At 35.1% G+C, this 27233-nt stretch overlaps 1 protein-coding gene and 1 long non-coding RNA gene across 4 annotated transcripts; both read left to right on the top strand.

Moving 5' to 3' along the window:
- Positions 1–2742: 2742 nt before the first annotated feature.
- LOC136226766 (uncharacterized) lies at positions 2743–7469 on the top strand. The gene is made up of 4 exons (XR_010687851.1): positions 2743–2879; positions 5857–5955; positions 6146–6190; positions 6773–7469. It is a non-coding gene; the product is annotated as an uncharacterized lncRNA (long non-coding RNA).
- Positions 7470–14068: 6599 nt separating this feature from the next.
- On the top strand, positions 14069–23444 carry LOC136227418 (protein N-terminal asparagine amidohydrolase). 3 transcript variants are annotated; one of them, XM_066016078.1, is made up of 10 exons: positions 14069–14250; positions 15454–15639; positions 18410–18474; positions 18582–18681; positions 18787–18825; positions 18932–19126; positions 19862–20040; positions 20152–20271; positions 21097–21248; positions 23210–23444. In XM_066016078.1, exons 1-9 carry the CDS (start codon positions 14188–14190, stop codon positions 21233–21235), a joined length of 1086 nt encoding a protein of 361 aa, XP_065872150.1. In that variant the 5' UTR covers positions 14069–14187; the 3' UTR covers positions 21236–21248; positions 23210–23444. The 3 variants fall into 3 exon arrangements, with proteins under 3 accessions (XP_065872150.1, XP_065872149.1, XP_065872151.1); XM_066016077.1 differs by lacking the exon at positions 23210–23444 and having other exon boundaries at positions 21097–21457; XM_066016079.1 differs by lacking the exons at positions 18410–18474; positions 18582–18681; positions 23210–23444 and having other exon boundaries at positions 14070–14250; positions 21097–21457.
- Positions 23445–27233: the final 3789 nt, after the last annotated feature.

The following is a 27233-nucleotide window of genomic DNA, read 5'->3' as shown; positions in this document are numbered from 1 at the left end:
GTTACAATATAATTCGATCCTTTATCAACTACATCCTTGAACAGAATTTTATGACTATGGATAATGTCAAGTCACATATAACGAGACGTTCGTTTTACTTGTACATGCCGAGTTAACTCCAATTAGATAGGTTAAGTGAAATCTGCATTTCAAGTCTTAAGCTATCACCTTGCAAGGATTTAGAGTCAAGTCTTCCACAAGCGATCCTTGGACATATCTCCCATTTATCAGGAGTGACAAATGCTCAATCCAATGTATAACTATCCTGCAATTACTTCATGTGATACCCAACGTCTGCCGTTCACACCCCAGAGTCATCTCTGTTATGGATCGTGTTACAACAAGATCAAAGCATCACATTCCATAATCCAGAATCACTAATTAACATTCATTTGAGTCTTAGGATTACTTATACCTATTAATACCAATGAGATGAACATGTGACAAGGATAAATCTACCCATCCTGTTATCTCAAGTCGGGTCCCCAATCCTAATGAACTCCCTTTCATCGGATTCATGTAACTGTCCAGATATCTGTATATTTGAAGCTTGTGAGATCAGCTCTCTGTCTCGATAGAAGACATTGTTACATGCAAGTCTCAGCAGTGATATGTCAATCCTATTTCTAAACATATTACTTGACTTGGGGTGGTTTTAAGTTTATTAGTTTATTATAAAGTTTCGTCTCACTTCATGCTTGTATGAACACTTTATAACCACTTTAAACAAACTTAGGGATTTCCTTTTATTAGACTTATTTAGTTCTTAAAAGAGGTTGCCTTTATATAGTTATGAAACCATATCTTATTAAAACAAATGATATAAAGAACATTTCATTTACATTGAGTTTATATCCTAGAACAATTGTCTATAGGACACTAAACCCCAACAGCAGGAAGGAATAGAATTCGAGGAGACATTCTCACCTGTTGTAAGGTTTACATCTATTAGACTAATCTTAGCTATTGTAGCAAGTTTAGATCTGGAGCTACATCAGATGGATGTTAAGACTGCTTTTCTCAATGGAGAATTGAGCGAAGAGATCTATATGTCACAGCTAGAGGGCTTCGTGGTAAAAGGCTCCGAGCATAAGGTCTGCAAATTGAAAAAGTCAATTTATGGCCTTAAACAGTCCTCTAGGCAATGGTATCTTCGTTTTCACAATCAAATGATTTCGAATGGCTTCAAGATGCTTGAAGAGGACCATTGTGTCTACACGAAATGGTCGGGTAGAAATTTTGTCATTTTATCTTTGTATGTAGATGACATACTGATAGCAGGAAATGACATAGAATTTGTAAACCAAATCAAAGCTTGGCTAAACTCAAGTTTTGAAATGAAAGATATGGGCGAAGCTACATACATACTTGGGGTTAAGATTTCAAGGGATCGATCAAAGAAACTATTAGCACTGTCTCAAGAGACTTATGTTAACAAAGTCATTGATCGTTTCGGTATGCGTGGAAGTAGGCCTGTAGATAGCCTGATGACTAAGGACATCACCCTAAGTACCAAAATGTGTCCAAAGAATCCAAACGAAAAGAAAAGGATGGAAAACATTCCATATGTAAGTGCCGTAGGTAGTCTAATGTACGCCATGTTGTGTACAAGACCTGATATCTGTCATGCCGTTCACTACAAGAAAATTGCTCTTTTGCAACAAGGTTTGGCAACGACATAGTTCCGTCGTATCTAAAGCTCATCTTTACCAACGAATATGTATAAGTCGTTGCCAAAGTCTGTTACTATAAATCTTTCAGTTCGCGCGTCCATAAAATTTCGCCAAATGTAGTTAGCGGGAAAATAGGCTTACCTTTAGCAACCAGATCAGTGTTGCGATAAAGTATAGGATTTACAGCCACAACGGTATGTCGTTGCTAGAAACAGGACCGTTTATAGCAACAACAATAACCTCGTTACTGTAAAGTTTCCTATGTATAGCATCGACGTAAAGTCGTTGCGTTTGGAGTAAAAGGTTTGGCTACGCAAATTGTTGTTGCCAAAGATATTTATTAGGCAATTAGAAAATAAAAGAAATTAAATATATATTTCTATTAAAAAATAAACTAATTAATTTATAGCTACACATCGTGTTGTTTCTAAAAGTATATTTTCGCTACACCAATTTGTGTCGTTACAAAAAAATTGTTAAATTCCCGAGCTGAAAATTATGCATAAAAGTTTGGTAACAATACAGTCGTTGCTGTAAAGTTTATGAGTTTATCGCTACAAAGCTGTTGTAGCAGAAGACAATTATTATATCAATTAAAAAATTAAAAATGATAAATATAAAATAGGGATAAGGTGCAAAAATACCCCTATAGTTTACAGTCAGTAGCAATTTTACCCCTTACGTCTAAAATGGTGCAAATTTACCTTTAACGTTGGCAGCCGAGAGCAATTTTATCCCTAACGTGGTCAAGTTGGGTCAATTTCAGATATTATTATAAAAAACGGATATTTTATTCTTTATTATGCACCGATTGCATAGCAGTTCGTTTAAAAAAAAGATTTCATATTTTATGTGATTTAATAATAGAATTTGAGATTAATATTTATTAATTCGGTGAATTTTTTTTATCCATCTCGTAAAATAGACAATTTAAGACGTCAAGGATAAAATTACACTATTTTAAACGTCAAGGATAAAATTGCTCCCGGCCCTAAAGATTAGGGGTATTTTTGAAATTTATCCCTATAAAATATAAAAGATCCCTCCTCGACCTACCCCTATTCTACTACGCGTAACAAGTTCCTTCCAGACCCAAACCTAACGCCGACAATTCCCTCAGTGACCTACCAGGACGCCGGCGCCGGAGCTTTCCACTCTGCCGTGACGCCGGCGTTTTCTCTCTCACTCTCTCACCCAAACCCTAAGGTACTTAACGCTTTCCCCTCTCACGCTCTCTAATCCTCTGTACATATATTTGCTTTGTTAATTTGTTTAGTTTTTTTCTTTTGGATTTTATTTGTGGTTTGATAGGGGAAGTAAATTAGGTATTGAGATTCTTTTTGTTATTATTGTATTACTTGCTTGCTGTGTAGTGGTTGGGATATTATTATTTCTTTTGCGGGAATAGAGAGCTTTGTGGGTGAGGTCAGATTGAATTTGGTGTTTGACTTTTCATTTTTCTGCTTTTGGCTTTGTGATTTACTTGGATTGAATGATCTACTGCATTTTTGAATCCTGGATGGATCAGTGATCTCATCTGAAGTTAATTGCAGATTGAGAAATTAATAATGCTTGCCTTACGAATCATGATGAATAGTTTTTTTAGCTCCAATTTTAGTTGGTTTAACTTTATAAACTATGAATTTGTTCAATTGAAAAGACTTCTCTTGGCTTTAATTGTTCAAGTGATTGTAATAGCTTAGTTAAAAACTTTTTGCCATTTATTAAGAACTTATATCTGATATATTAGTTTAAAAGCTTCTAGTCACTACATTTATAATTAGGGGTGACAATTTCTGTCACGATTAGAATGAAAGACCTAGCTCTCCACTATACATAACTTACAATATTATGGGCATAACCTTGTCTATGAGGTTTTCATAACCAATAAAACCAAAGTAAAGAAAAAAAAAGAAACAGCAAGCAAGAAAACTAATAGCGTTTCCCAAGACTTATGCCAATGATAATAGATACAAGGGCCACTCCCAAAATGACCTTGATGTGCATCACAGGAGAAGCCTCTGTTGTTTGTGCATGTGTCTCCGCTACTGCTTGGGCTGTTGCACCCTCTTGCTTTTTCTTACTCTTCCTTTTCAGTGGACTTGATGACCCAAATCCCATGTCTCTAGATTTTATCTCTGTGCTGTCTTTCATATCCGCCAACTTCCCCTTTTCTAATAATTTTGCATCACTCATTTGCAATTTCTGATCGATCTCCTTCACCTGCTTCTCTAGCGCTACAATCTCTTTGTTCTTAGCTTCAAGCTCTTCAAGGGATCTCTTCAGAGCTGCTTCTCTTTCTATATCTTATTGCCAATTTATCCTCGAGTTCCTTCACCTGGGTTTGCAGTGCTGAATTCTCTGCCATCCCAGCCTTGAGATTTTCAATCTCAGATTCTAAGGCATCTTTATTTGCCTTGTGCTCTTTCACCTGCTCTTCAAGCTGGATAATCACAGTTTGAAGTTCCTTCTTTGCATTTTGATATGTTTCATTAAGCAGGTTGTTCTCTTCCATTACCGAAGATATCTGAGACTGTAGTCTCTGTCCTTCATCAGTAAGTTGATGAGTTAAGTCTTCTATCACTTTTTCTGAAGATTGTAGCTGTTCTACTGCTTCGTCTTTCTCAGAATGAACTACAGACAGTTTTGCCTCTAAATCACTCAATTTGGCCTCATATGAGGCCAGTTCCTGAGTGAGCTTCAAATTTGCCTCAGCCAGTCCACCACTCTCTTTTTCAAAGTTAGTTGACTTGATTTGTAGTTCCTCAATAATACTTTCAAGATGTTCTAGTTTCCGGTGAGCATCTTCCAGCTCAAGTTTTTGAGTTTCAGCAATACCAGAAGCTTCATGAGCCTGTTCTTCGTAGAGTTTTATTTTTCCTTCATAAGCATTTAGCTTATCATTCAAATCTTTTGTTTCTTCATCTCTCTGAGCCAGCCTTTGAACGACCTCCTGTAACTCTTTTTCTGCCATTAAAGTCTGAGCCTCAGTAGCCGAATGAAGTTCTAGAGCCCTAGAGTGCTTCTCTCTAGTTTTGTAATAGTGCTCATGTGAGAAGCAAGCTGTTGAGCTGAGGCATCCTTCTCAGAAACAGCAGAACTTAGCAGTCCTTCAAGTTCATCAACCTTGGTTTTAAGCTGATTGTTCGTCTCAACTAAGAGCTCATTTTCAGAGAGAGCGTTAAAAGCCTTACTGTCTGCTTCTAGAATCCTTACTGCTGAAGTTCGCTATAGCCTCTTGAATTTTAATTTCTGAATCCCATTTGACAGGGACAAAAGGGAACCAAAGATAGCGCAATCTATGGTAATAGTTTTTGATTGAATGAGTAAAAAGGGTTGGATTATTTGTCTTTGCTTTTGTTTCACAGTACAGAGAGTGCAGTAATAATTGGGCAATAAGGAAAGGAAGAACGTGAATATCCATCCTTGACCCATTTGACAGGGACTTAGCCTTATTTGGCACTGTTTATTTTTGGATTCTGATTGGGAGCAACATTGACATTGTTGGGACTGTAAAAAGGTTGGTTAAGATTCCAAAATTAGAATTCTTGTGTTTGAAATGACAAATTTTGGTTTCTTTGTCAAAAAGCTATTGCAGAGTCTGACCTTTGTGGTTAGCTATCACACTCACTATCCAATTTTAGTATCAGAAAGTAAATTCAAATGCTAGAACAAGTGCATTGAACTTTCAAATAACCTTCTTGGCTCTTTGCTTGATTTCATCTTTTAAATATAGGAATTGTCAAATGGATTGAATTGAATTTTTATGGTTTAGATGCTTGACTTTTTTACTTATCTTTGATTTGGACTTTCTTCATCATGAATCATAAGAATTTTGCAAATTAGTTACTGAGATTCCATATTTGTTTAGGTTTAATATGTCAGAGTCCTGTGTTTGGTCAAATAATTCAGTTGATTTTCTGAACTTATGTGGACAACTTGAAACACCTATACTTTAAGCAGATTCGGGTTGAATATATCACTTTAACTTAGTTGAAGAGATTAACAGGTAATTTAAGCAAATTTAAAGGATCTATTGGTCAATTTAAACAAATTCAAAGGATCATTTAATCAAATTAAATAAATTAAATGAGTGACAAGATATTTCCAAAGTTCATCAATCTAGAATTGTCATCTCTATTTAGAATCTCATTAGGGCGACTTTCTTCATTTGTTTGTCCAGTGCTGGTTGAAGAAACAGAAGGATATATTCTCCCCTGATCAGCAGGAAGCAGGTGCTAAAGTTAGTTGGACTTCAGGACTCATCTTTGGAAAAGGAGAGGTATCCAATTTTGTTATCTGTATTTCTTTCCTATTTCATTTGAGATTGAAATGCGTTTAATGTAAATGTTCTGCATCTTAAGGTTGTTGAATTTTTCTCTTCTTTTTCCTCTGTTATACACTAATATCTTTGCTCTCCTGGTCATATGGAATTCAAACTTTGTGCTGCTGACATTTTTTACTCATTATAGGGCATTATTGGCTTGGAAACAAAATACGGAACTCTTCACATAAAAGTAAGACTTCATGCTCTTGACTGGTGTTCTATGATCCAAATATTTGTGACAAGAATTCAACTTGCTTCAATTGTATTTGGTCAGAGTATCATATTGATTAATGACTGATCATTTTGTATTGCATTTTAAATTAAAATTCAATTTGTTAATTTATTCCAGAGGCAACTTCGATAGATTGTTAGCTAGCTAGCCGAAGTAGCATCTGTACTTCTTGGTGATAAATGAGCACAATCAAGAGATGACTATGTCTCCATGTTTATTTCGCATTAGATGCTAAAGATTCAAGGAATTTGCATGTCAGTAATTGCTAAAGATTCAAGGAATTTGCGTGTCAGTAATTGCTCATTTAATTGGCAGAGCTTTGTTTATAAATTTAAACTTATAAAAAATGTTGCTGCCTAATAGATAAATTGACTTGTCAATAATACATAATAAAGATATTTAAACTTTAACCTATTTGTATTAGACAAATGCCCAAATTTCTGATAATAGGACAAGCCAACAACTATTAACCGTCCTAATATATGTTCAAACTTATAGTGTATCGAACAAATTATACTTAATTGATCGTCTTTATTTTAGAAGGAAAATTAGGAAATATCCATGGATAAAGAATGGATGAAACTCAAAGATCGAGATGCACCAGACTATCTAAGAGGGGTAGACAACTTTCTTGATTTTGCTTTCGCTAATTCTAGTGCATATGAAGACAACAACATTGGAACAAGAATTAGGTGTCCTTGTAGTAAATGTGTGAATGTTTATTTTCAAATCAGAAGTCAAGTTCGCTTTCATTTATTGAAAAATGGTTTTCTACAAAGCTACACTATATGGGATAAACATGGTGAAAAACATATTGATCTTTGCTCTGAAAGTGAGGATACTTGTGTTGATGAAGACATGCTTGATATGTTACAAGTGGGATGTGGTGTGACTGGAATGGGGTTACTTGGAAATGATCAGAGAGATGAGGATGGTCAAAATGAAGAACCCGAGGAACCCTCAGGAGAAGCAGCTCGATTCTATCGCCTCTTAGAGGAGTACAAAGAGCCACTGGTTGTGGATGGATCAAAAGTATCAAAGTTGGTTTACATTATGAAATTGTTACATCTTAAGTGCTTGAACCATCTGGTGTGATTTTATTTATATATGTATTTTTATTTTGTATTTATTTGATATAGATGTAATAATAATTTATACCTGTCAAATCAGCATGTATAGGTTCTGAAAGAAATTCCAGAATATATGGTAACGACATATGTGTTGCAGAATAATACAATATTTAGCAACGACAATGACTGTAGCTATACGTACATGTATTTGGCAACGACACCATTGTTGCAAAATGATATAGTATATGGCAACGATAACATTGTTGCAAAATGATATAGTATATGGCAACGTCGACCGTAGTAGCTAAACAAAATAATATATGGCAACGTCGCTCGTAGTAGCTAAACAAAATAATATATGGCAACGACAATGTTGTTGCTAAAACTTCTAATTATGCCGACGATAATACATGTTGCTGAAAATTAAACATATATTGCAACGACAATTGTTGTTGCAAAAGAAAGATTTCATCCGTGATTATTGGTTGCCAATTTGGCAACGATAGGTATACGGCAACAACATTGTCGTTGCCAAACAGTTATATTCGGCAACGACATCATTGTCGTTACCGAAACCTTTAGCAACGAAATCTTTTGTAATAGGTGTGGGTCGTTGCAAAAAAGCGTTTGTCGTTGCGAAAAAGTTATTTGGCAACGACTTTCGGCATTGCAAAAAATCAAATTTCTTGTAGTGGTTGGGATGGTGAGTAGATATCAGTCCAACCCAGGACTAGCATATTGGGCAGCTGTGAAGAGGATACTGAGGTACCTCAAAGGAACATCAGATTATTCTCTATGCTATCAAGGTAATGACCTAAATTTGAGAGGATACACGGATGCTGATTGGGCAGGAGACTTGGACGAAAGAAAGTCCACGTCAGGCTATGAGTTCTTGCTAGGAAATGGCGCGATTTCCTGGAGTAGCAAGAAACAAACTTATGTAGCCCTGTCCACCATGGAAGCTGAATACGTATCGTATTCATCAGCAGTTCAAGAGGCTGTTTGGATGAATCGGTTCCTAAACAACTTGAATGTAACCAATTGTCAAACCTAAGTCATAGTTAACAGTGACAGTCAATCTGCTATAGCTTTCGCTAAGGACCAGAGGTTCCACAGCAAATCAAAGCACATAGAGATTAAGTGTCATTTTATCAGGGACTTAATTGCACGCAAAGAAGTTAATGTGAAGTATATATCTACTCATGACATGGTGGCAGATCCCCTCACCAAACCAGTCAAGAGAGATGTTTAAGTAAAACATGTTAGATCCCAAGGATTGTTTAGGATCTAAGTATACTTCTCATTCTTCATTGTTTTATTTGTAAGACATGAATTATTAATAAAGGTTTTATGAATTTTCATCAATACACGAGTGCGAGTATTTAATTGTAAATATTTGCTGTTATGAACTCAAAATGCATGTTTAGACAGAATGTAGCTCACTCACATGAGCAGTTTCCCCCATTTCATCAATGTGATGATAAATGAAGGATGAGGCTGTCTTTGAGCAATTTCGAGAGCTTGTTGAATGATAGAAGCCGTCTTGCTATAGACATGGAAAAGTGTTTCCATTACGGTGCAAGATAACATGTGTTACAAATACATGAAAAAGATTAACAAGTAATCTAAAAGGGCAAGTTTCCGATAACTTATAGCCTTCTGTCATAGCCAGAAGTGATCATCATAAATGATGAACTAAAGTTAGATGTTTAGGCACATCTACACCTATGCTTCTGTATGGTGTTAATAACATGCTCTTCTTCAGAAAAAGAATTGAACACCATAACACATGACCCATACCATGTGTGCTTTAGCGACCACGAGATGGAAAAGTAGATTGATCTCGCCTTTTCCTAATGTGAGACTCACGTCATGAAGATGCGCTTCTTGACTATTGTTTATCCTTATAGACCCTAGACTTATTCTAAGAAGTTTAGTTTGATGTAGCTACCTTGGAAAGGGATACCTCGAGGTTGATGAGATAATACCAACCAAAGAGACCCTGACTGGATAAGCGAATCAAATTATAATGGACAGAATAATGTTAAGAGGGAAAGACATCCATTTGAATCATATCTAAGTGTTTCTATTCTTCACCGTCCGGACACTTATGCATATGTGCATATTTGTGAAAAATAGATGTACTGTAGAGATCCGAAGACTACAGTGGATATGATATGGAGTCTAGGATAAAAGCATACACCACCGACAATCCGTGTTCAAATCTAAGATCTATATATCTCTAACGAGTACATAGTTCCAAGTTTGTTACATGAAAATTGAGCAGCTATATGTTCTAACGAGTATATAGCACTAGAGCTCTCGATAGTATGCCGGTCGCACGAACTATTTGCAAGAGTATGATAGAGACCGAGATTGAGAAAGTTTGGAATAAGTTCCATTGCGTGCGAGTGGGAGATGTTGGAATTAATTGGTTATGGATCCAATTAGGCCCGCCCGAAATGGAACGAGCCCAAACCCAATAAGAATTAGGGTTAGGTTATCTATTTATTCAGTATAAATAGAAACCCTAACCAACACTAATTCTAAGAGAATAAGGAATTAGGTTTTAGAGATACAGTATCTCAAAAACACAGAAAAGAGAATTTTTTCTCTCCTCTTTTTCCCTAAGTCGCCGCCCCTCTCTATTTTTGGGATTCGTCGTCGCTTTAGTTCGTGAACCAATTGTCTTTATCTCCCAATTCTATTGGCATAGTTGAAGGCTTGACTGATGATACTAGACCGGGTGATTGATCCGAATCCTTCCGCTGCAAATCAAGAGCGGGATCCGCGCTATAAGAGGTAACCCATAAACCCGTTTACTTATTCGGATAAATATATATGTTGTGAATATATGCTTATCCCAACAATCTACTAAAGAACTCTTTCACATGTAGAGAACAAACCTTTTACATAAATAGTCTAAGTTTGAATAAAGTATCGTCCTTTACAACAACACTCAATTATCACTCTTTTGTTACTTATCTATAACCGAAGCAATAACAGAGCTTCTGAGGTAAGTTATTTTTTTATTTGTCCACACTAGAGTGAAAATGTCTATATCAATAGACCGAAACCCTCAAAGGCTCGTGTCTTTCAAACTCAATGGAAAAGTTACACAACATAACAAAATCAATGATCAAAGGCTTGATATGTAAAAACAATTGACGAGGAACTTGATCCTTGGAACAAGGGAAGTTTAGGGGTTCATTATGCTTGTTGCCAATAAAAAATGGGTGTTGTTAAACATAGCCTCCATTTCCCAGCTCTAGCCCTGTGAAAAGGACGAAAATACCCTTAGAGCTTTTGGAGTGGGAAATGGAGGATTTTTTCCTCTCCCGTCACGCGGGCGTGAGGTAATCACGCCTCACCACAAGGTGAGACGTGAGGCTATCACGCCTTACCACACGGTGAGGCGTGAGGCAAATGCAGTTATACCCGTATCGTATGTCTGAGTTCGACCCCTATCTCATTCATGAGCTTTCTTTTGACCCATTCATATGATCAGTAAAAAGTTTACATGGAGGAGGCTCAAGAGAAGGTGCTTTAGCTCGACGGTTGTGAACAAAGCTTGAGGATCTATTTCGTCGTTCTGGAAAAAGACTTTCTTGGGGGGAAAACCCTGAAATCCATAGTAGCTGACGATTATGTGCCAAAAGACTTTGAGAGAAAGGGGCCGCTCGGAACCATTCGATTCCTGAGCCATTCGTTCTCCCCTCTCGGCGCAAGACTCACAAGCCAAGTAAAGGGCTCTTGCTGATACTAAATCAGTAAAAATAGGTTCTGATTTCGCAACATTGAAGGGGGCATTGGTGATTGAGAGGAATGGTCTGTCTTTCATTCCTTCGTCACCACAAGGTGAGGCGTGAGGCTATCACGCCTCACCATAGGTGCAGACATGATAGCCTCACGCCCGCGTGGCTGGGTATTAAAAATTGTGGAATTTAAGGGTGTTGTTATTAACTCGGATTAACCTTTTAGAAATAAAAATTACGGAATTTAACTCGGATTAACATTTTACAAATAAAAATTAACAACATAAACATTAAAATAAATTAATAAACATAAAATAGTACATATAATCTCAAAAGTGTTAAAATGTGAGGCTATATAATAAGTTCTAGTAGATAAAAACATATATCAGTTCGTCCAGCGCCATGCGTCCATAAATTCATCCATCTCGCTCCTAATAAGTGGAGCCTCCTCATCAGTTCGCTTGACAGCTGATCACTGGGTGATACGCCACAACCAGCTAACCCACTGCAAATAAATAAATAAATATTAAAAACAAACACATGTAAACTAATATTAAATAATAATAAACTTACATATTCGCTGTTGAAGCGAGCAAGCTGGACCGATCCATCCTGTGGGGCATGAAGGAGATGAGGATGTGAATATCGCATGTACCAGTCCATATAACCAGCATCACAGGCAGTGGGATCGTATCCAACTGGCCGGCATCTCCTTCGATCAATGCCCCGAGCCGATGGAAATCTCCACCAGGTATCGTCAACTGTGACAGAGGAATGCGTGAGCCTGTACGATAAAGACTTCCATGACCGTATTGCTCTATCAGGTCTCATACGCTCAACCGGGATAGGCTGAGTATATCCGACCTGACGTAAGGCTCGATCCGGCATATACGGCTCGATAATATCTCTACACCGTATCCAACCGGCGTAGGACACTTGAAGCTGATCATCATCGGGGACATGACCATAAGGCAACCACGTCACCTGCAAAAATTAATACTCGATAATAAATAATAATATACTATAAATAATACTTAAATTAAAATTATAAGTAATACTAAAATTATAAATAAAAATATACCAAAATACTAAAATTATAAATAAAACTATAATTAATACTAAAATTTTATAAAATACCTCGGTTGTCGTCATGCGGTCCAACTGTGCACGTATGGTCTCTAGTCGGACGGGCGTCCTGCCTGGAACCCCGACCTCCCATCTGCATGCCCGGGGACGGTCAACTGGGATCCTGAGTGATAGTCTATGCGGTCGGAACACCGGAAAATACTCGTATATCCATGCCTGTAGTAGGGTCAAACATCCGCAAATACCAGAGTAGTCTCCTCTGCTTGCTATCCCCAGCTGCCGATATAACGTGGCAAGTGTAGCACACCCCCATGAAAGTCCAACTGTCCCACTGACACCGCCGTGAACCTCAGCCAGATGGGACGGCCTAATCCTATTGCCACTCTTGTCGACAAACAAGGTGGATCCAAGCATAAGCCACATGTCCTAGAAAATTAGGAATCACGGAACCATCAATAGGGCCACCATCCACCGGCCTAGAAACAATCCAGCTGTGGTCCTCACTAGCTTTGGAACGTTTGCTGGTCCCTAAAATTTTAAATAATACTAAAATTATAAATACTATACTAAAAATTAAAAACACTATACTAAAATTAAAAATACTATACTAAAAATTAAAAACACTATACTAAAATTAAAAATACTATACTAAAAATTATAAATACTATACTAAAAATTAAAAACACTATACTAAAATTATAAATACTATTTTAAAAATTAAAAACACTATACTAAAATTATAAATACTATACTAAAAATTAAAAACACTATACTAAAATTATAAATACTATTTTAAAAATTAAAAACACTATACTAAAATTAAAAGTACATGTACTCGTAAAGCGACCACCTCTGCGCTGTCTGCCCTGGGTCGGCTACTCATCGCCATCCTCACCCTCACCATCACCACCAGATACCGGCCGTCACTGTACCTCGGCTACCTCCTGGAAATACTCATCCACAACATCAACATCAGGATCTCGGTCATCATAAAAATCCGCCGCCGCCTCCGCTCCCCGAATCTCGGGCTGATCCAATACTGCCTGCTCAATCGAACCCCTCCGCACCTGCTGCGTCGCAGCCCCTCTCCGTCTACAACCCGATACATCAATACCACACTGTCTCGTATGCCGTGGTGTATCCTCCTCCTCGTCTATATCTAGATGACAAGCTGTTGACGGGATAGATTTCTCCGCGATAGTAGACCGCTTCGTCTACAAAATTAAATTAAAAACAAATATGATTTACAACAACTAAATTTACCTATACAATTTACAACAATTAAATTAGAAAAGAATATAATTTACAATATAAACATTTAACTAAAATTAAATTAACATACATACAAATTAAATTAACAATTATAACATATAAATTATAATCAAATTAATGTAAAAAAATAAAAAAAATTAAATTAAATTATATTTATTTAAAAAAACCCCAAATTGCACTCGGGCGTATGAACATCACGTCCGACCTATGGTGCGGGCGTTTGAACATCATGCCCGAACCACAGGTCGGGCGTATGACATCACGCCCGACCTATGGTGCGGGCATGAGGCTATCACGCCCGCACCATAGGTCGGGCGTGATGTTCAAATGCCCGCACCATAGGTAGGGAGTGATGTTCATACGCCCGAGTGCGATTCCGACAATTTCTCAAAAACCCTCACAGATTCAAAAACGAAGCACAAATCAACAAAATAAAACCGTAAATCGTGTTTGGTTGAGAAATTAGTCCGGATTTGATCCAATAGAGTTTAGGGTATTTGAAAGGTTTTGAGATTTTTGAAAATTTGTCTAAAGGATATTTCCGTGTATTCACTGGGTTAGAGGTAGAAAATGGTGGCTTGGTTTACTAATTAACATAAAAATTGGCAAAAATGAAATTGGATCAGCAATGGACCAAAACAATGACTATATTTTCTTCATTATGGAAAAGGACAGGGCAGTCCCTTTGGAAGGAGATTCGGGTTCCTTGCTTTAATCAGAAGTCAGCCAGGGCTCATCAAATTTCGATTATTATTTTGGGGGTGAAGCAACCATGATCTTCATTGATGGGGTTCAATTTTCTACTCGATCCTCTCACACTCAGTCTCACTCTCAGGTACTAACAACTCACGATCTTATATGCTTGGCATCGTTGTTTAAGCATTCTTTCGATTGCCCATTTGCTTACAACACACCAAACAAAGGCCACTATCTCGGTTATTGAAGCAAAGTACACCGCTTGGTTTGACTTGTAAATGTGGGAAAAATAAAATTACTACCATGATATTGGCATCATCTAGTCAATTAACATGAATTGAAGCAACCTGACTTAGCTTCGAAGTTGCCAATTTTAGGTTAAATTTTGGCTATCTAATGGATTGAATCTCATTTCAACTTTTATCCCTGATGTTCTAGCTTATCATCATCAAAATTGTTAAGGATATTTAAGAAGATTTTTGTTTACATTATAGGAGAATGCCTCGTCCTCTGTTGTAAATTCTCCTCTCTGTTCTTTTTTTATTACTAAACAGATGTTAGCTTGTAGAAAAGAATGTGACCTCAAGGTTATAGATTTAGTCACTATATAGATAATCAATTAGGGAGAGTTCGATTCTGAATGGGAATTGGAGAATTGGAATGTTTTTTTTTTCTTGGTTTAATACGGAGTCGATCTTCTAACACACACAAAAAATAAAGTATAATGAACAAACAACTAAACCTAAAAAAGAAAAAAAAATTCATTAACACATAACAACTAAACCTAAAAAAAAAAAATTCCAAAACAACCGTAAAAGCTTGACAAATAAGATGGGTGTCGGCCTCAATCATAACCTCTATACATGTGTTTGAGAATTTCTCTTGTAATTTCCATCGTTTATAGGAATCATTCCATAACTAGATTTAGCTAACCAATCATAAAAAATGAGAATATCTTATTCCCATTTCGATTCCATGGTGTTTTTAGTTCAACCAAACACTCCCTTAGTTTTATATGCAGTTTTGTCAATTGCCAAAAATATATTAAATTAATACTGTTGCAATCATTTCTATGAACTAAAGGAAGATGCATTTGAGTTTTGTGTTATATCAATCATGTAGACAGTAGAATTTAGTTGGGAGACTCAGTCTGGCCAGAGATTGATACATTGTGGTGCTATTTGTTCATTAAGTATATCTTTATGCCACTTCTTCAATACGAAGTATCTTGTTGCTAATTCTTCCCTAATTTTACATTGGTTTTCCATTGTTGCATAATGTAGGAAATAACCAACAAATTGATAGAAATAACCAACAAACTGATATTTTTATTTATGATTAGGGAAGTGACACCCTGACAACTTTGATGGAACACCCTTTCTTGGCATCTACCTCTCATTCATTGAAGGCTATGCAGGAGAGGAAGATCTCAATCACAGAGGATTGTGGTTCACAAAGACCAATACAGAGTCGATGGGTTTACATCTTCCAAAGGGAATATGCAACCGTTGATCCTGCACTTGTGGATGTATGTTACTTTTCCTCTATCCTGCATTTGTTCTTGAAAATATGTTTGCAAGTTCATACCTGTGTTAGAGTGGTAAAATGTAATGATAAGTATGTGTTAGTACTATGGATGTGATCTTTCTAACTGCTTTGATTCTACTAGATGCTACTGTGCAGGGGCAAGTGTACCCCGTCGTATCAAGTAATAATCCGGTTAAGACCGGGTATCGAATCCACGAGATTTATAACTACAAGTATTAAACTACTTGGTTTTATACGTTATCTAAGCGGTGAATACTTTAGTGGTTGGATGACAACTATAAGCTACTCCTAAACTACGGGTGAGACAATTTTCATGTGTTTCGAGCCCTCTTAGAGTGATACGGGTGATGATAAATTATAACCTATGATAAACGACATGAAATATAAACGATTAATGGTTTTACTCTTGCAAAGACGACTGCTAATAGACCGAACAATTCCGTGAGGTTCTAAGAGTCGTGATTCCCCTTTAAGGCGACTTTAATTCTTAGGATCAGAAACTAGGGCCCGTAAGTTCCGTGGCTTGTCAATTCCTACGGTTTTCGGTTTGTCAATTCCGGTGAGACAACACCTATGTGATTCCTAATAGATTTCGGAGCTCGTAAACGACCTACACAATAATCAATTATAAGTATCAAACCAAGCAATAAACATTAACACGTATAGTGAAAACGGAATCGTAAATCATGTATTATAAATATGGAGTACGAGAATACGGGATACAACCAAGCCTAGTACATAGAAAGAGTACAAACTAATTAACAAGTAGAAAGGGAAGAAGAATCGGCCCTTAGGACTAGCTAACCGGACTCAAAGTCGTCTCTTAGGACTTGGAGGTGGAACTCTCGAGCTTGGTGGATGCGGATGGAGCGGAACTTCGGCGGAATAACGGGAAGATTATACAAACTCTCAAGGTGTGAGGAACTCTAATACATGGAAAATTGAATGAATCAAATGAGTGCTAATCACTCTTACTTATACACAAAACTCAGGGGTAAAATTGTAAATACACAAGTTGAATTATTTCTGCATTTCCAAGGGACACGCCCCGCGTGGCCAGGCAGGCGCCCCGCGTGGGTGCCCATTCCGTTGACAATTTCTGGCAAACGGATCAGGTTCAGTCTTGTGTGGATCAGATTCAGGCCTGATGTCATGAACACGCCCCGCGTGGACCGGCAGGCGCCCCGCGTATTCGCCCATTCCGTTGATAATTGTCTGCGCGTGGATCAGATTCAGACTGTTTTGTCATAGTCACGCCCCGCGTAGGTTGGAGTACGCCCCGCGTAATTGAGCTTCTGAAGTTTAATTGCTTGAATCATGCCTTTGGCGCCTCGCGTGGCTTGGAACACGCTCCGCGTCTCAAGGAGCACGCCCCGCGTAAATGAGCCTCTGGAACTTATACTGAAGAATCTCTCCCGTACGCCCAGCGTATTGATAGAGACGCCCCGCGTGGGTGATGGATTTTACTCCTTTACTTGTACCTGCGAAATACAATTCTCGACGGCCGAGTTAGTTTGACGTTTTATTTTTCCGAAATTAACTGAAAACAAAGGAAATTGGTCAAAAGCATAAAATTTATTTTTATTTTGTTATTTTATTAAAAACACATTATTTTTGTAACTGAACTCACTTATTTAGCCCACAATTAGACCGTAATTCACGCTAAAAGATAGGGACAAAATGCCCCTATCAGTTGTTTATTCGAGATACAATGTATCTCTAGGTAACCTTTTGTAATGCTCAAATTTCTCTACATGTTGTCACTATAAAATGAGGGAAAACCGACTAAGGTGGTTTGGCCATGTAAGACGAAGAGCGCTTGATGCACCGGTTAGGAGGACTGAAGAGTGGCAAAGGGATGTAGTGGTGAGGGGTAGGGAAGATCTAAGAAAACTTGGAAGAGGGTGATCGAGAGTGATATGAGTTTATTGGAGATTGAGGAAAATATGGTAGTGGATAGGACAGAGTGGAGGGAGAGAATTTGTGTCGCTGGCACAACTTGATTTCACGGTTTTATACGATGGTTCATGTTAGCCGACCCCGAATCATTTCGGGACTAAGGCTTTGTTGTTGTTGTTGTCACTATAGCTCCACATTCTCATTCATCATTCAGTCAATTGATTTTTGAAGCAACACCCAAATGTTGGCGATCCATTTTTAGTGTTATTTGTTTGTTTATATGAACTTATTCTCAGACATATAAAAGGTTTTTCTTATTTATTTGCATTATAAAATTTGTGTCGACGCAATTTCCCAGCAGCAGAGCATAATAAAGTTGAGGGTGGAGGCATTTGGTTGGAACAGGTATAATGAATAGTGATAGCAAGATTTGTGGGATCCTCTTATGAAATTTTTTCTAGCTGGGACGATTAAATGTGTTGCCTGCAATAGATAGTCTTTGATAGTGTTACATTCATATAATGAGTATTATTTCCTTACTTGGCCATAAAAGAGAGTAATATAACTGTTGCGCAGTCCTAAATCCAAAAGGAAAAAAGACAATTCTGAACCCCTTGTAGGAAGTTCTGGATCTTTTTCTTGTTGATACTGGTCTTTGTGAGCATAAACTCTTGAAATCATTGCAATTTACATAGCATATATTCTGTAAAGTTTGTTGCCAGTTCAAGTGATGATTGCTGTTGCTATCTCTTGTAACCGAAGAAATATTCCTTACTTTTTTCCTGATCTAAATCTACTTATATATCGATTGTTTCTTCGACCTTTATCTTTTTTCTTCCTTGCAAGTGAAGTTTGTAGGCACTGATGAAGCAACAACTTGCGTGGGACTTGTTATTAGGAACCGGAAAAATGGAATGTGAGGAACCAATCTCATTTAAGATGGAAAATGGAGGAATTTTACAATTTATTTGACTTGTTTTACTACTAATTCCTGAGTTCCTGAATTCATCGTCTGAGTTGCAGGACATCAGTTGCCCATATAGATTCTCCAAATATTGTAGATATTGGGATCAGTCAGATGTTGTCACTTCTTGTTGGTCATACTTCGGAAATCAACCTTGACGTATTCTTCCAAAATGTTTTCCTTTTAGTGAATATTTTAATGATTCCAATTTGAGCAGGCTGAAGTTTTGGGTGATTGAATTTATTTTACGTTTTGTGGATACAGGTGCATCTAATTGGGGGCTTTGAAGATGTTCCATCTAAAGTCTGGTTCAAGAACTTAACTTTATGATAGATATAAGAGAGACTTTTTTGGATCTTTGAAGGCAAAGTGATTAAAGTGCATGTATTGATCTTTGTTTGCACTGCAGCATGCTAATGGAACCAATAGGTCTAGAAGAAGCCACGAAAAGTTGGATGGCTATTCTTATCCTTTGTGCACCAAAATAATTGAAACTTTGAGTAGAAGGCAGGAAACTTTTCACATTCAAACACTTCTTATTCTTGGCCATAACACCAAGAGAGATTCTGAAGGAAATGCATGTCCAATTTTCAGTGGGTTCATGGTGAGCTTCAAACTTCATTCCTCTATTGTTACTTCTCCTTTTAGATTGAATGCATCGATTTATATAATTTTGTCTTTATGTGAAAAGATACGAGTAAAATAATCATAGATGTGTACATCTGACTAAACTCTTTAAGTTGTCTTCTGTAACTTGGAAGGTGTAGGGAACTTTAAATAATCTTGTCGGTCTGAACTGAGTTTTGTGGAAATTTTTATCAACGTACCCTTAGGCTACCATTTTTTGCTTATTAGCTGTAGTATCACAATCTACACGCGCTGTATTGAAGAACTTGTAAAATTGTGGTTTGTAGGCAATATACTCTATTGGTGACTCTTTTCAGGAACTCAGACCAAGTTTGCAGCTGTGTTGCTTTGCTCTTTTCTGAAGTTTAAACCAGATAGGGTTCCTTATACATGAAATGAGTAGCTAAGATCAAATTTTTATCTGAGAATTCAATTATTAAGCTCCTGTTAAATATCAATCGTAAATCTGGGAAAACATTCAACCGCTTTTAATATCAATTATTCATTTTCATTTTATTTGTATTTGCCAATGCCCTTACCTGTTCTTACTTTTTTGGTGTAGAAAATTTCTTTAATGGGCCCTTTAGGTACATATAATCATTTGCCAATAATTTAAATGCGATACACATTGTTTGATGACAAGTCGCTGATTAATATTCCATAGATTTGCTTTGATTTTCATTGTGTAGAATTTCTTTTTGCACTATATCAGATTGAAACAGCCACTGGATCAGTTGTCCCAGCCGGTTTCGATAGAAGTACAAGGTGCCCGGATGAAATTGTCAGAAGAATCCGCATAGGTGCATCCCAAGAAGACCCCGCTTGGGATGGAAAGTTGTTAGAGACATATGATACTCGAACTGATCAATTTGTGATTGCTCCTGCCTCATGGTAGGGTAGTTTTGCTTTCATTTCCATAACTATATCTCATTATTAAATTTTTTAGAAAGCAGTTGCATGAAATGTAAGTCATGTTTTGGTGTCCTTTTACTACTGATGCAGGACTTTATACAGATTGCACATGGCTTTGACATTGCAGCATCTTTCCGATGCAGAAATCCTCCTTATGTGCTCAACTTCACCTTCTGCTGAAGGCCCAGATTTTGTGGATCATGAAAGAAGGTAACCATGATTTGGGAAATGTGAGCATCTTGCTGTCTGTCTGTACCTCTTGGAATGAAAAACTATTGTCCGGCATCTTCATTTAATGAGATGACCATTGACCTAGGATTATTGACACAACTTTGATCAGGAAGAAAGGAAACTTCTAACAAATTTAAGCGCCATTAGCTATGAATGTCTGTATATATTGAATTTCACGCAGAAAATTATAAGAAATAACACATCAGCATTCTGAGAGGGATTTGAATGAATTCTTCAAGTCCTTGGGAAGATGGAAGTATGTATTGCACACATCAACTTGCTGACTGAAAATTCGTTCAGTGAGCTTTAAAAGAATTATTTTTTCTCACAAGATGAACACTTTATCATAAAGATTAAATAATAGGTGGTGGTGGTTGTTGTACGTTTCTTGTGCAATCAGTCTGCAGAATCTCTCAACAGTTTGAGTCAAGAATGTAGTTGTTGCTTGCGTAGTTAAAGGACATGTGGTTGATGGACTTAGGTGGAATTTGTTGAGGGAGAGGAGGGAGGGAGGGAAGGTTTAGATTGTGAAAGGCATCTCTTGGTAATTCAGTTACTATACTAAGGAGCTTTATGCTTGGACAGTAGAGTTTTCTTTCTTTTCTTTCTGCTTTGGTATTTCATTCCTTGTGTTTTCTGTTCTGTTTGTCTGTTTTGCTACTGAGAGTTTAAATCCATTTCTTAAAATAAACTTTGTTCATCTTCTTCTATTTTCTGTATCTCAATCAAACTGTATTGGTTTGATTTTCTCTTCTCTATACATGTGATGTAAAATGCAGAATTGAATAGTTTCTTAATTTACAGGCAATGGGACTACTTGATTAAACACCCAGAATGGCAATATACCTTTCCTATGAGGCAACCACGCATTTTCGAGAGGACTGCTGGAGGCTGGAAGAGGTGTTCAGTATCACCAGACGATTTCAGATCAACCTCTGGATGAGACTTTATCGCAGGTGATTTAAATTGATATTTGATATCAAGTTCACCACTTTATGTTCACGAACTGTGACACGAAAAATTGCAACGACATTTGTGCCATACGAACTGATGATATTATTTTCCTCATGTTTGATAGACTCAAGACTCATGTTCTTTTTTTTTTTACTGAAATTAAGTAAACTGAACTATATATATATATGAAATAATGATAAATTATACATTATATATGAATACTTATAATTATAATAAATAATGATAAATTATATATACAATAAATTATAAATTATATTATAAATAATTAGAAGTATAATAAATAATGATGAATCATATATAAAAAAATGCTAAATTATAAATAATATATAAATTATATATGTATAAGGATAAATAATTTATTAGTCCCCACCTTTTTACGTAACACACTGTTTAGTTCCCTATTTTGAAAAACACATTATAAGGTCCTTAATTTTTATCAATATTAACACTTTCGTCCTTTTGTCTATTTTTTAGATTTTTGACTGAACTTATCTTAGCTTTCAAGACAGCTGTAGTACAATATAAAATGACCATGTTACTCTGTTATTTTTCGTCTATCTGTTTATGCCAAATATAACTGTTAAAAGTCTAAAAAAATAGACAGAAGGACCAAAAGGTTAACAATGACAAAAGATAGAGACCTTATCATGTGTTTTTCAAAATAGGAGGACTAAATAGTGTTAGGTAAAAAGTAAGGGCTAATAAATTATTTATCCTATAAATAATGGTGAATTATAATAAATAATGATGAGTCATATATAAAGAATGTTAAATTATAAATAATATATAAATAATTATAATTTAGAGAATTTACAAGAAGTGTTTTAGAACCTTTTTAGCTTAGTTGGCATTGTAGGAGCAAAAAGAATAAATTAGTTTTTTTTTTTTTGAAAAAAAATAAATGAGTTAATGAGCTTTTATTATCCCTATATCATAAGTACTATATTAATACATTATTTATTGTCAAGTATTAGCCCATTAATTAAAGTAATAAAACAAAGTATAAGTTACAAGAAGATGAAAAAACGCTAAGCGAAGGAAATCGAAAAGTTACAAATAAACTTATATATTTAAAGCATGATATATAGTATTTCATTATTATATTCATTAGCCACCGAAAATCAAAGACATCTTTTAATTTTGATTATGTATTAGTTTTGTTCTTAATTTTATAATTTTGTTCTTACTTCAAATAATATAGTCTTATAATTTTGTTCTTACTTATTAAGAGATTTAGATTTATTTAAGAGTGATTTCCATTGATAAACTATATTAATAGCATTTTTTTCAAGAATTGAGAGAATTTAGACTTTGATATCTCCAATTGAAGAAATCAGATGTAAATAGAAGAGACATAGACAACTGAAATTGGAAAAAGCAAATGTGTCAGAAATTACAGAAAATCGTTATGTTTTCGAAGGTAATTATTTGATTTTTTCATGTGTAGTAGTTATTTTGTTTTCAATTGTGTTGTTTCACACCTCTCGCTGCCTTATCTATGTTTTCTTTTTTATTTGTCTTTTTTTTTTCAAAATGGCTAAATAAAGATTTGTATACTTTCATTCTTTTTTTTAATGTGTAATCGTTTCGATTGTTAACTCTAACTAAAATATGGATTTTCGACTTTATATGAATTAAATTGTTAGGTTTAATTGGAGTTAGATTAATTTTTCAAATTCAGAACCCGGTAAAGTCTACTAATTTTTTTAATTTGGGTTTATCTAACTCATATGGATTGAATTTTTTTTTATTTTTATGCATTTTTGGTACGGACATGTATAAAATTTCACACAATAGTTGTTTATTGAAGTTGGAGACATATTGAAGAAAATAATTAAAGAGGTATTGAAATATTATACTTACAATGAAAATTATTTTAATTATAAACCATGTTTTGTCATGATTACCATTCTAAGTTTCTTTTTCATTTTTTTTTTGGTAGGAACAGGAAAAGAAAAGAAAAAACAAAAACCAAAGACCTAGCCTGGGATCAGCCTAGGTAAGCTAACCCCTACCACATCTTCCATAAGAAGAGAAGAAAGATAATCAGGAGGATAAGAAAATGTTGTGATGCCCAACATCCCCTCATGACCAGCAGTCGCCAAACGATCCGCAACCCGGTTCTGTTCTCTGAAGATATGGCTGAAGATATGTAAGGATCCATTCAAATTCTTTTTATTTAACTTTAATAAATAACATTAAAACCAATGTAACTAGAATTTTTTTATAACACATTGATAAAAAAAAATATGTAAGATCCATTCAAATTCCAATCATTTAATTTTAATAAATAGCATTAAAATCAATGTAATTGAAAAAAAATTATATTTATATTTAATTGATATAATAAAATAACTTACAAAATATCTCAACGAAAATAAATTATACAACGATAAAAAAAATGTAAGGATCCATTCAAATTCCATTCATTTAACTTTAATAAATAGCATTAAAACCAATATAACTGAAAAAAATTATAACACATTTAATTTTTCGTTGTAATAATTAACACAATATTTAAACCTCCAAAGAAAGACATGCTTATTTCAAATTCATGGATTTATCAAAGATTTTTGAAAGCACGAGAAAAAGAATTTTAAGGAGAGCTAGAATTTGATTGAAAAAATATCGCCACAAAGTGTAGTAAATATTTTAAAATTGTAAGATTATATAGAAAAAGTATTATACAAGAACGGAAAGGAATGACCCTTGCAAACATGTCAACATGGCCAACAACTTCTAAAACCTATTATCAAGCAATTATAAAGATATGTATGTTAATTTATTTACAATTTGTAAATTTAAATTATTTTAAAATAAAATATTAATATTACTACATGTAAATGATATAAAATATAAAAAATATTAAAATATTATATAAAAAAATTATCCACCCACACAACGCGCGAGCACAATAATAGTTATAATAAATAATGAATGCTAAATTATATATAAGTTATAATGATAAATTGCTGAATGCTACTGAACTGAAATTAAGTAATAAAGAACAAAGCCTTAATCTCTCAGCAATATTATTCTGTTAAAAACAAATAACATTTTTGAACTTGATCAGTAAGTAGAAAGGAAACAAAGTAAGCTTTACTTTGTTTTTTTCTACCATTGGATGAGCTTACTTTGTCAAAGTTCATCACCATCCAATGTTAGAAAAAACAAAATAAGATTTACTTTGTAAAAAACAAAGTAAGTATAGCCTAACCCCAAACATATAAGAAACTTAAAGAGGCTAGGCTGCTTATGGAGCTGCTTTCTGTCTTATAAACCAAAAGCTTATAAACCAAGGCAGAATTGAGCGGCTCACCAAAAGTGGCTTCAAAACCAAGGCAGCATTAAGCGCATTCCTCAGAGAGTTAAGCACATTCTTCTGAGGTACTGTTCTTTTTTATTGCAATTAAATTAAATTCACTAAAATGCTACTGAACTAAATTCTACTGTATTTAACAATAATGATAATATTAGACTTTAATAATAATAATAATAATAATAATAATCATAATATTAAAAATACCAATTATAACAGCTCGGTGCTTGGCTCGATAAAAGCTTGTGAATAATATTGAATAAATATTATTTATATATATTATTTAAAGCTTGTGAAATTAAATAAAAATACAAATTTCCATACAAATACAAATTTCCATACAATTTAAATTTGTGGGCCATTTAATAATTTAGGAATCTATTTATTATTTTAGGTAAAGTTATTTAATATTGTAGGTGAACTTTTACAGCTCTACAACATAAAACCAGCGCCTCTCTCCTTGCACCAAATAATTATAATTATAATAAATTATATATATAATGATAAATTTTATATATAAATAATGATAAATTATAGGGTAAATTTCAAAAACAATCCCTGTGGTTTTATGGATTTAAAAAAAAAACCCTTGTGGTTTGTTTTTACAAAAAAAGGACCGTGTTATACGCCGTTACCCGAAAAATGAAAAATGGCTTAACACCGTTAAAAGTGATGACGTGGCAAAGGGTAAAATTGGAAAACGATTTTTTTTATTTTTCTTTCTCTCTCCTCCTCCTCCTCCTGCTTCTTCTTCAACTTCTCTCCTTCTTCTTCCTTATTCTCTTCTTCTTCCTCCTCTCTTCTCTCCTTCTTTTTTTTCTTCTATTTTTTTTAAGTTTCGATTCCAGAAATCTGGAAATTTCCAGATTTCTAAAAATTTTCCAGAAATCTGGAAATTTCCAGATTTCGAAGTATCGGATATTAAAAAAATAGAAGAAAAAAAAGAAGAAAGAGAGAAGAGAGGAGGAAGAAGAATAGAAGAGAGAGAGGAAGAAGAAGAAGAAGAAGAAGAAAAGAAAGGAGGAGGAAGAGGAAGAAGAAGGAGAGAAGAAGGTAGAAGAAGGAAGAAGAAGAGAGAGAGAGAGAGAGAGATAAAAGAAATAAAAAAATAAAAAAAATCGTTTTTCTAATTTTACCATTTGTCACGTCATCACTTTTAACGGTGTTAAGCCATTTTCCGTTTTTCGGGTAATGGCGTATAACACGGTCTTTTTTTTATAAAAACAAACTACATGATTTTTTTTGAAATCCATGAAACCACAGGGGTTGTTTTTGGAATTTACCCTAATATATATATATATATATATATATATATATATATATATAATGATATATTATATATAAATAATTATAATTATAATAAATAATGATAAATTATTGAATTGAACTGAATGCTACTTAACTGAAATGAACTAAACTGAATGCTACTGAACTTAACTGAAATTGAGTATAAAAAGTAGTGCCTAATTCAAAACCTAGGTTGCTTTAAAAAAAAAAAGAAATAAACCAAAAGGAAAAGAAAAAAAAAGTATCTAACCTTGATTGCATATTAAGAAACTAAGGTCTAAAAATAAGTGCCAAACATAATAATAATTTATTAAGAAACAACAAATAGATGACATAAAAACCGAGAAAGAATAGGTTACCATAACAAACCTAACAAAAGCGGTTAAGTGATATCTGTGAAAAACAACCATAAATTTACAACGCAATTTATTCCATTAGTAAACCCACATAAAAGACATACATCGGTTGTACGAACCTAATCAATCTAAAAATTTGGAATCCTCATAATGGTGAAATAACAATTGAAAGGGCATCAACCAAGAGAAACAAAAAATCAGAAATGCTTTTTGCCTGCATGCCGATTAGAATTGTTAGGAAAAAAACAAGGAAATGTTAGAGAATGCGAATGAGCAAACCTTAAGAAAATGAAGTTGTAACCGCAAGGAGAGATAGTAAATTTAGATCTGAATGGGAAAGGGAAAATGATATTAAAAAAAATCAATTTCTCATGTATATTATGTGTAATTAAAAATTTACATTTTTTTTTTGTAGGAACAGGAAAAAAAACAGAAAAAACCTAACCCGGGATTAGCCTAGGGAAGCTAACCCCCACCACATCTTCCAAAAGAAGAGAAGAAAGATAATCAGGAGGATAAGAGAAGGTTGTGACGCCTAGCATCCTTTCGTGTCCAGCAACCGCCAAACGACCCGCCACCCGATTCTGTTTTCTAAAAACATGGCTGAAGTTGATGTATTCAAAGGAAGAACAAAACCTTCTAATACCTTTTATTAAGTTTTGGCTATTTAAACAAATAGCATTGTTATCAGAGATCATATTGATAGCTTCGAGGTTGTCAGATTCAACAAGCAATTTCTTCAAACCCAGACTTATGGCAAGTCTAAGGCCCAAAAAAATCCCCCAAAGCTCCACCGAAAAGGACGAACCCAGATCTAGATTCTGAGTAAATCCAGACACCCAGGCACCACCGTCATCCCTCAGAACACCACCTGCAACAATTTTGCCGTCCTTTAGACAAGAACCATCCGTATTTAACTTCACCATCCCTGCCCTAGGCCTACAACAGCCCAAGAGGTGGACAGTCTTCTTCAGGGTAGACCTAGCAAGGGAATCTCCTTTGAA

The sequence above is a fragment of the Euphorbia lathyris genome, chromosome 4, assembly GCF_963576675.1.
Source record: "Euphorbia lathyris chromosome 4, ddEupLath1.1, whole genome shotgun sequence".
NCBI lineage: Eukaryota > Viridiplantae > Streptophyta > Magnoliopsida > Malpighiales > Euphorbiaceae > Euphorbia > Euphorbia lathyris.
The sequence above is the reverse complement of the archived record's forward strand: the minus strand, read 5'-3'. Positions and strand labels throughout refer to the sequence as shown.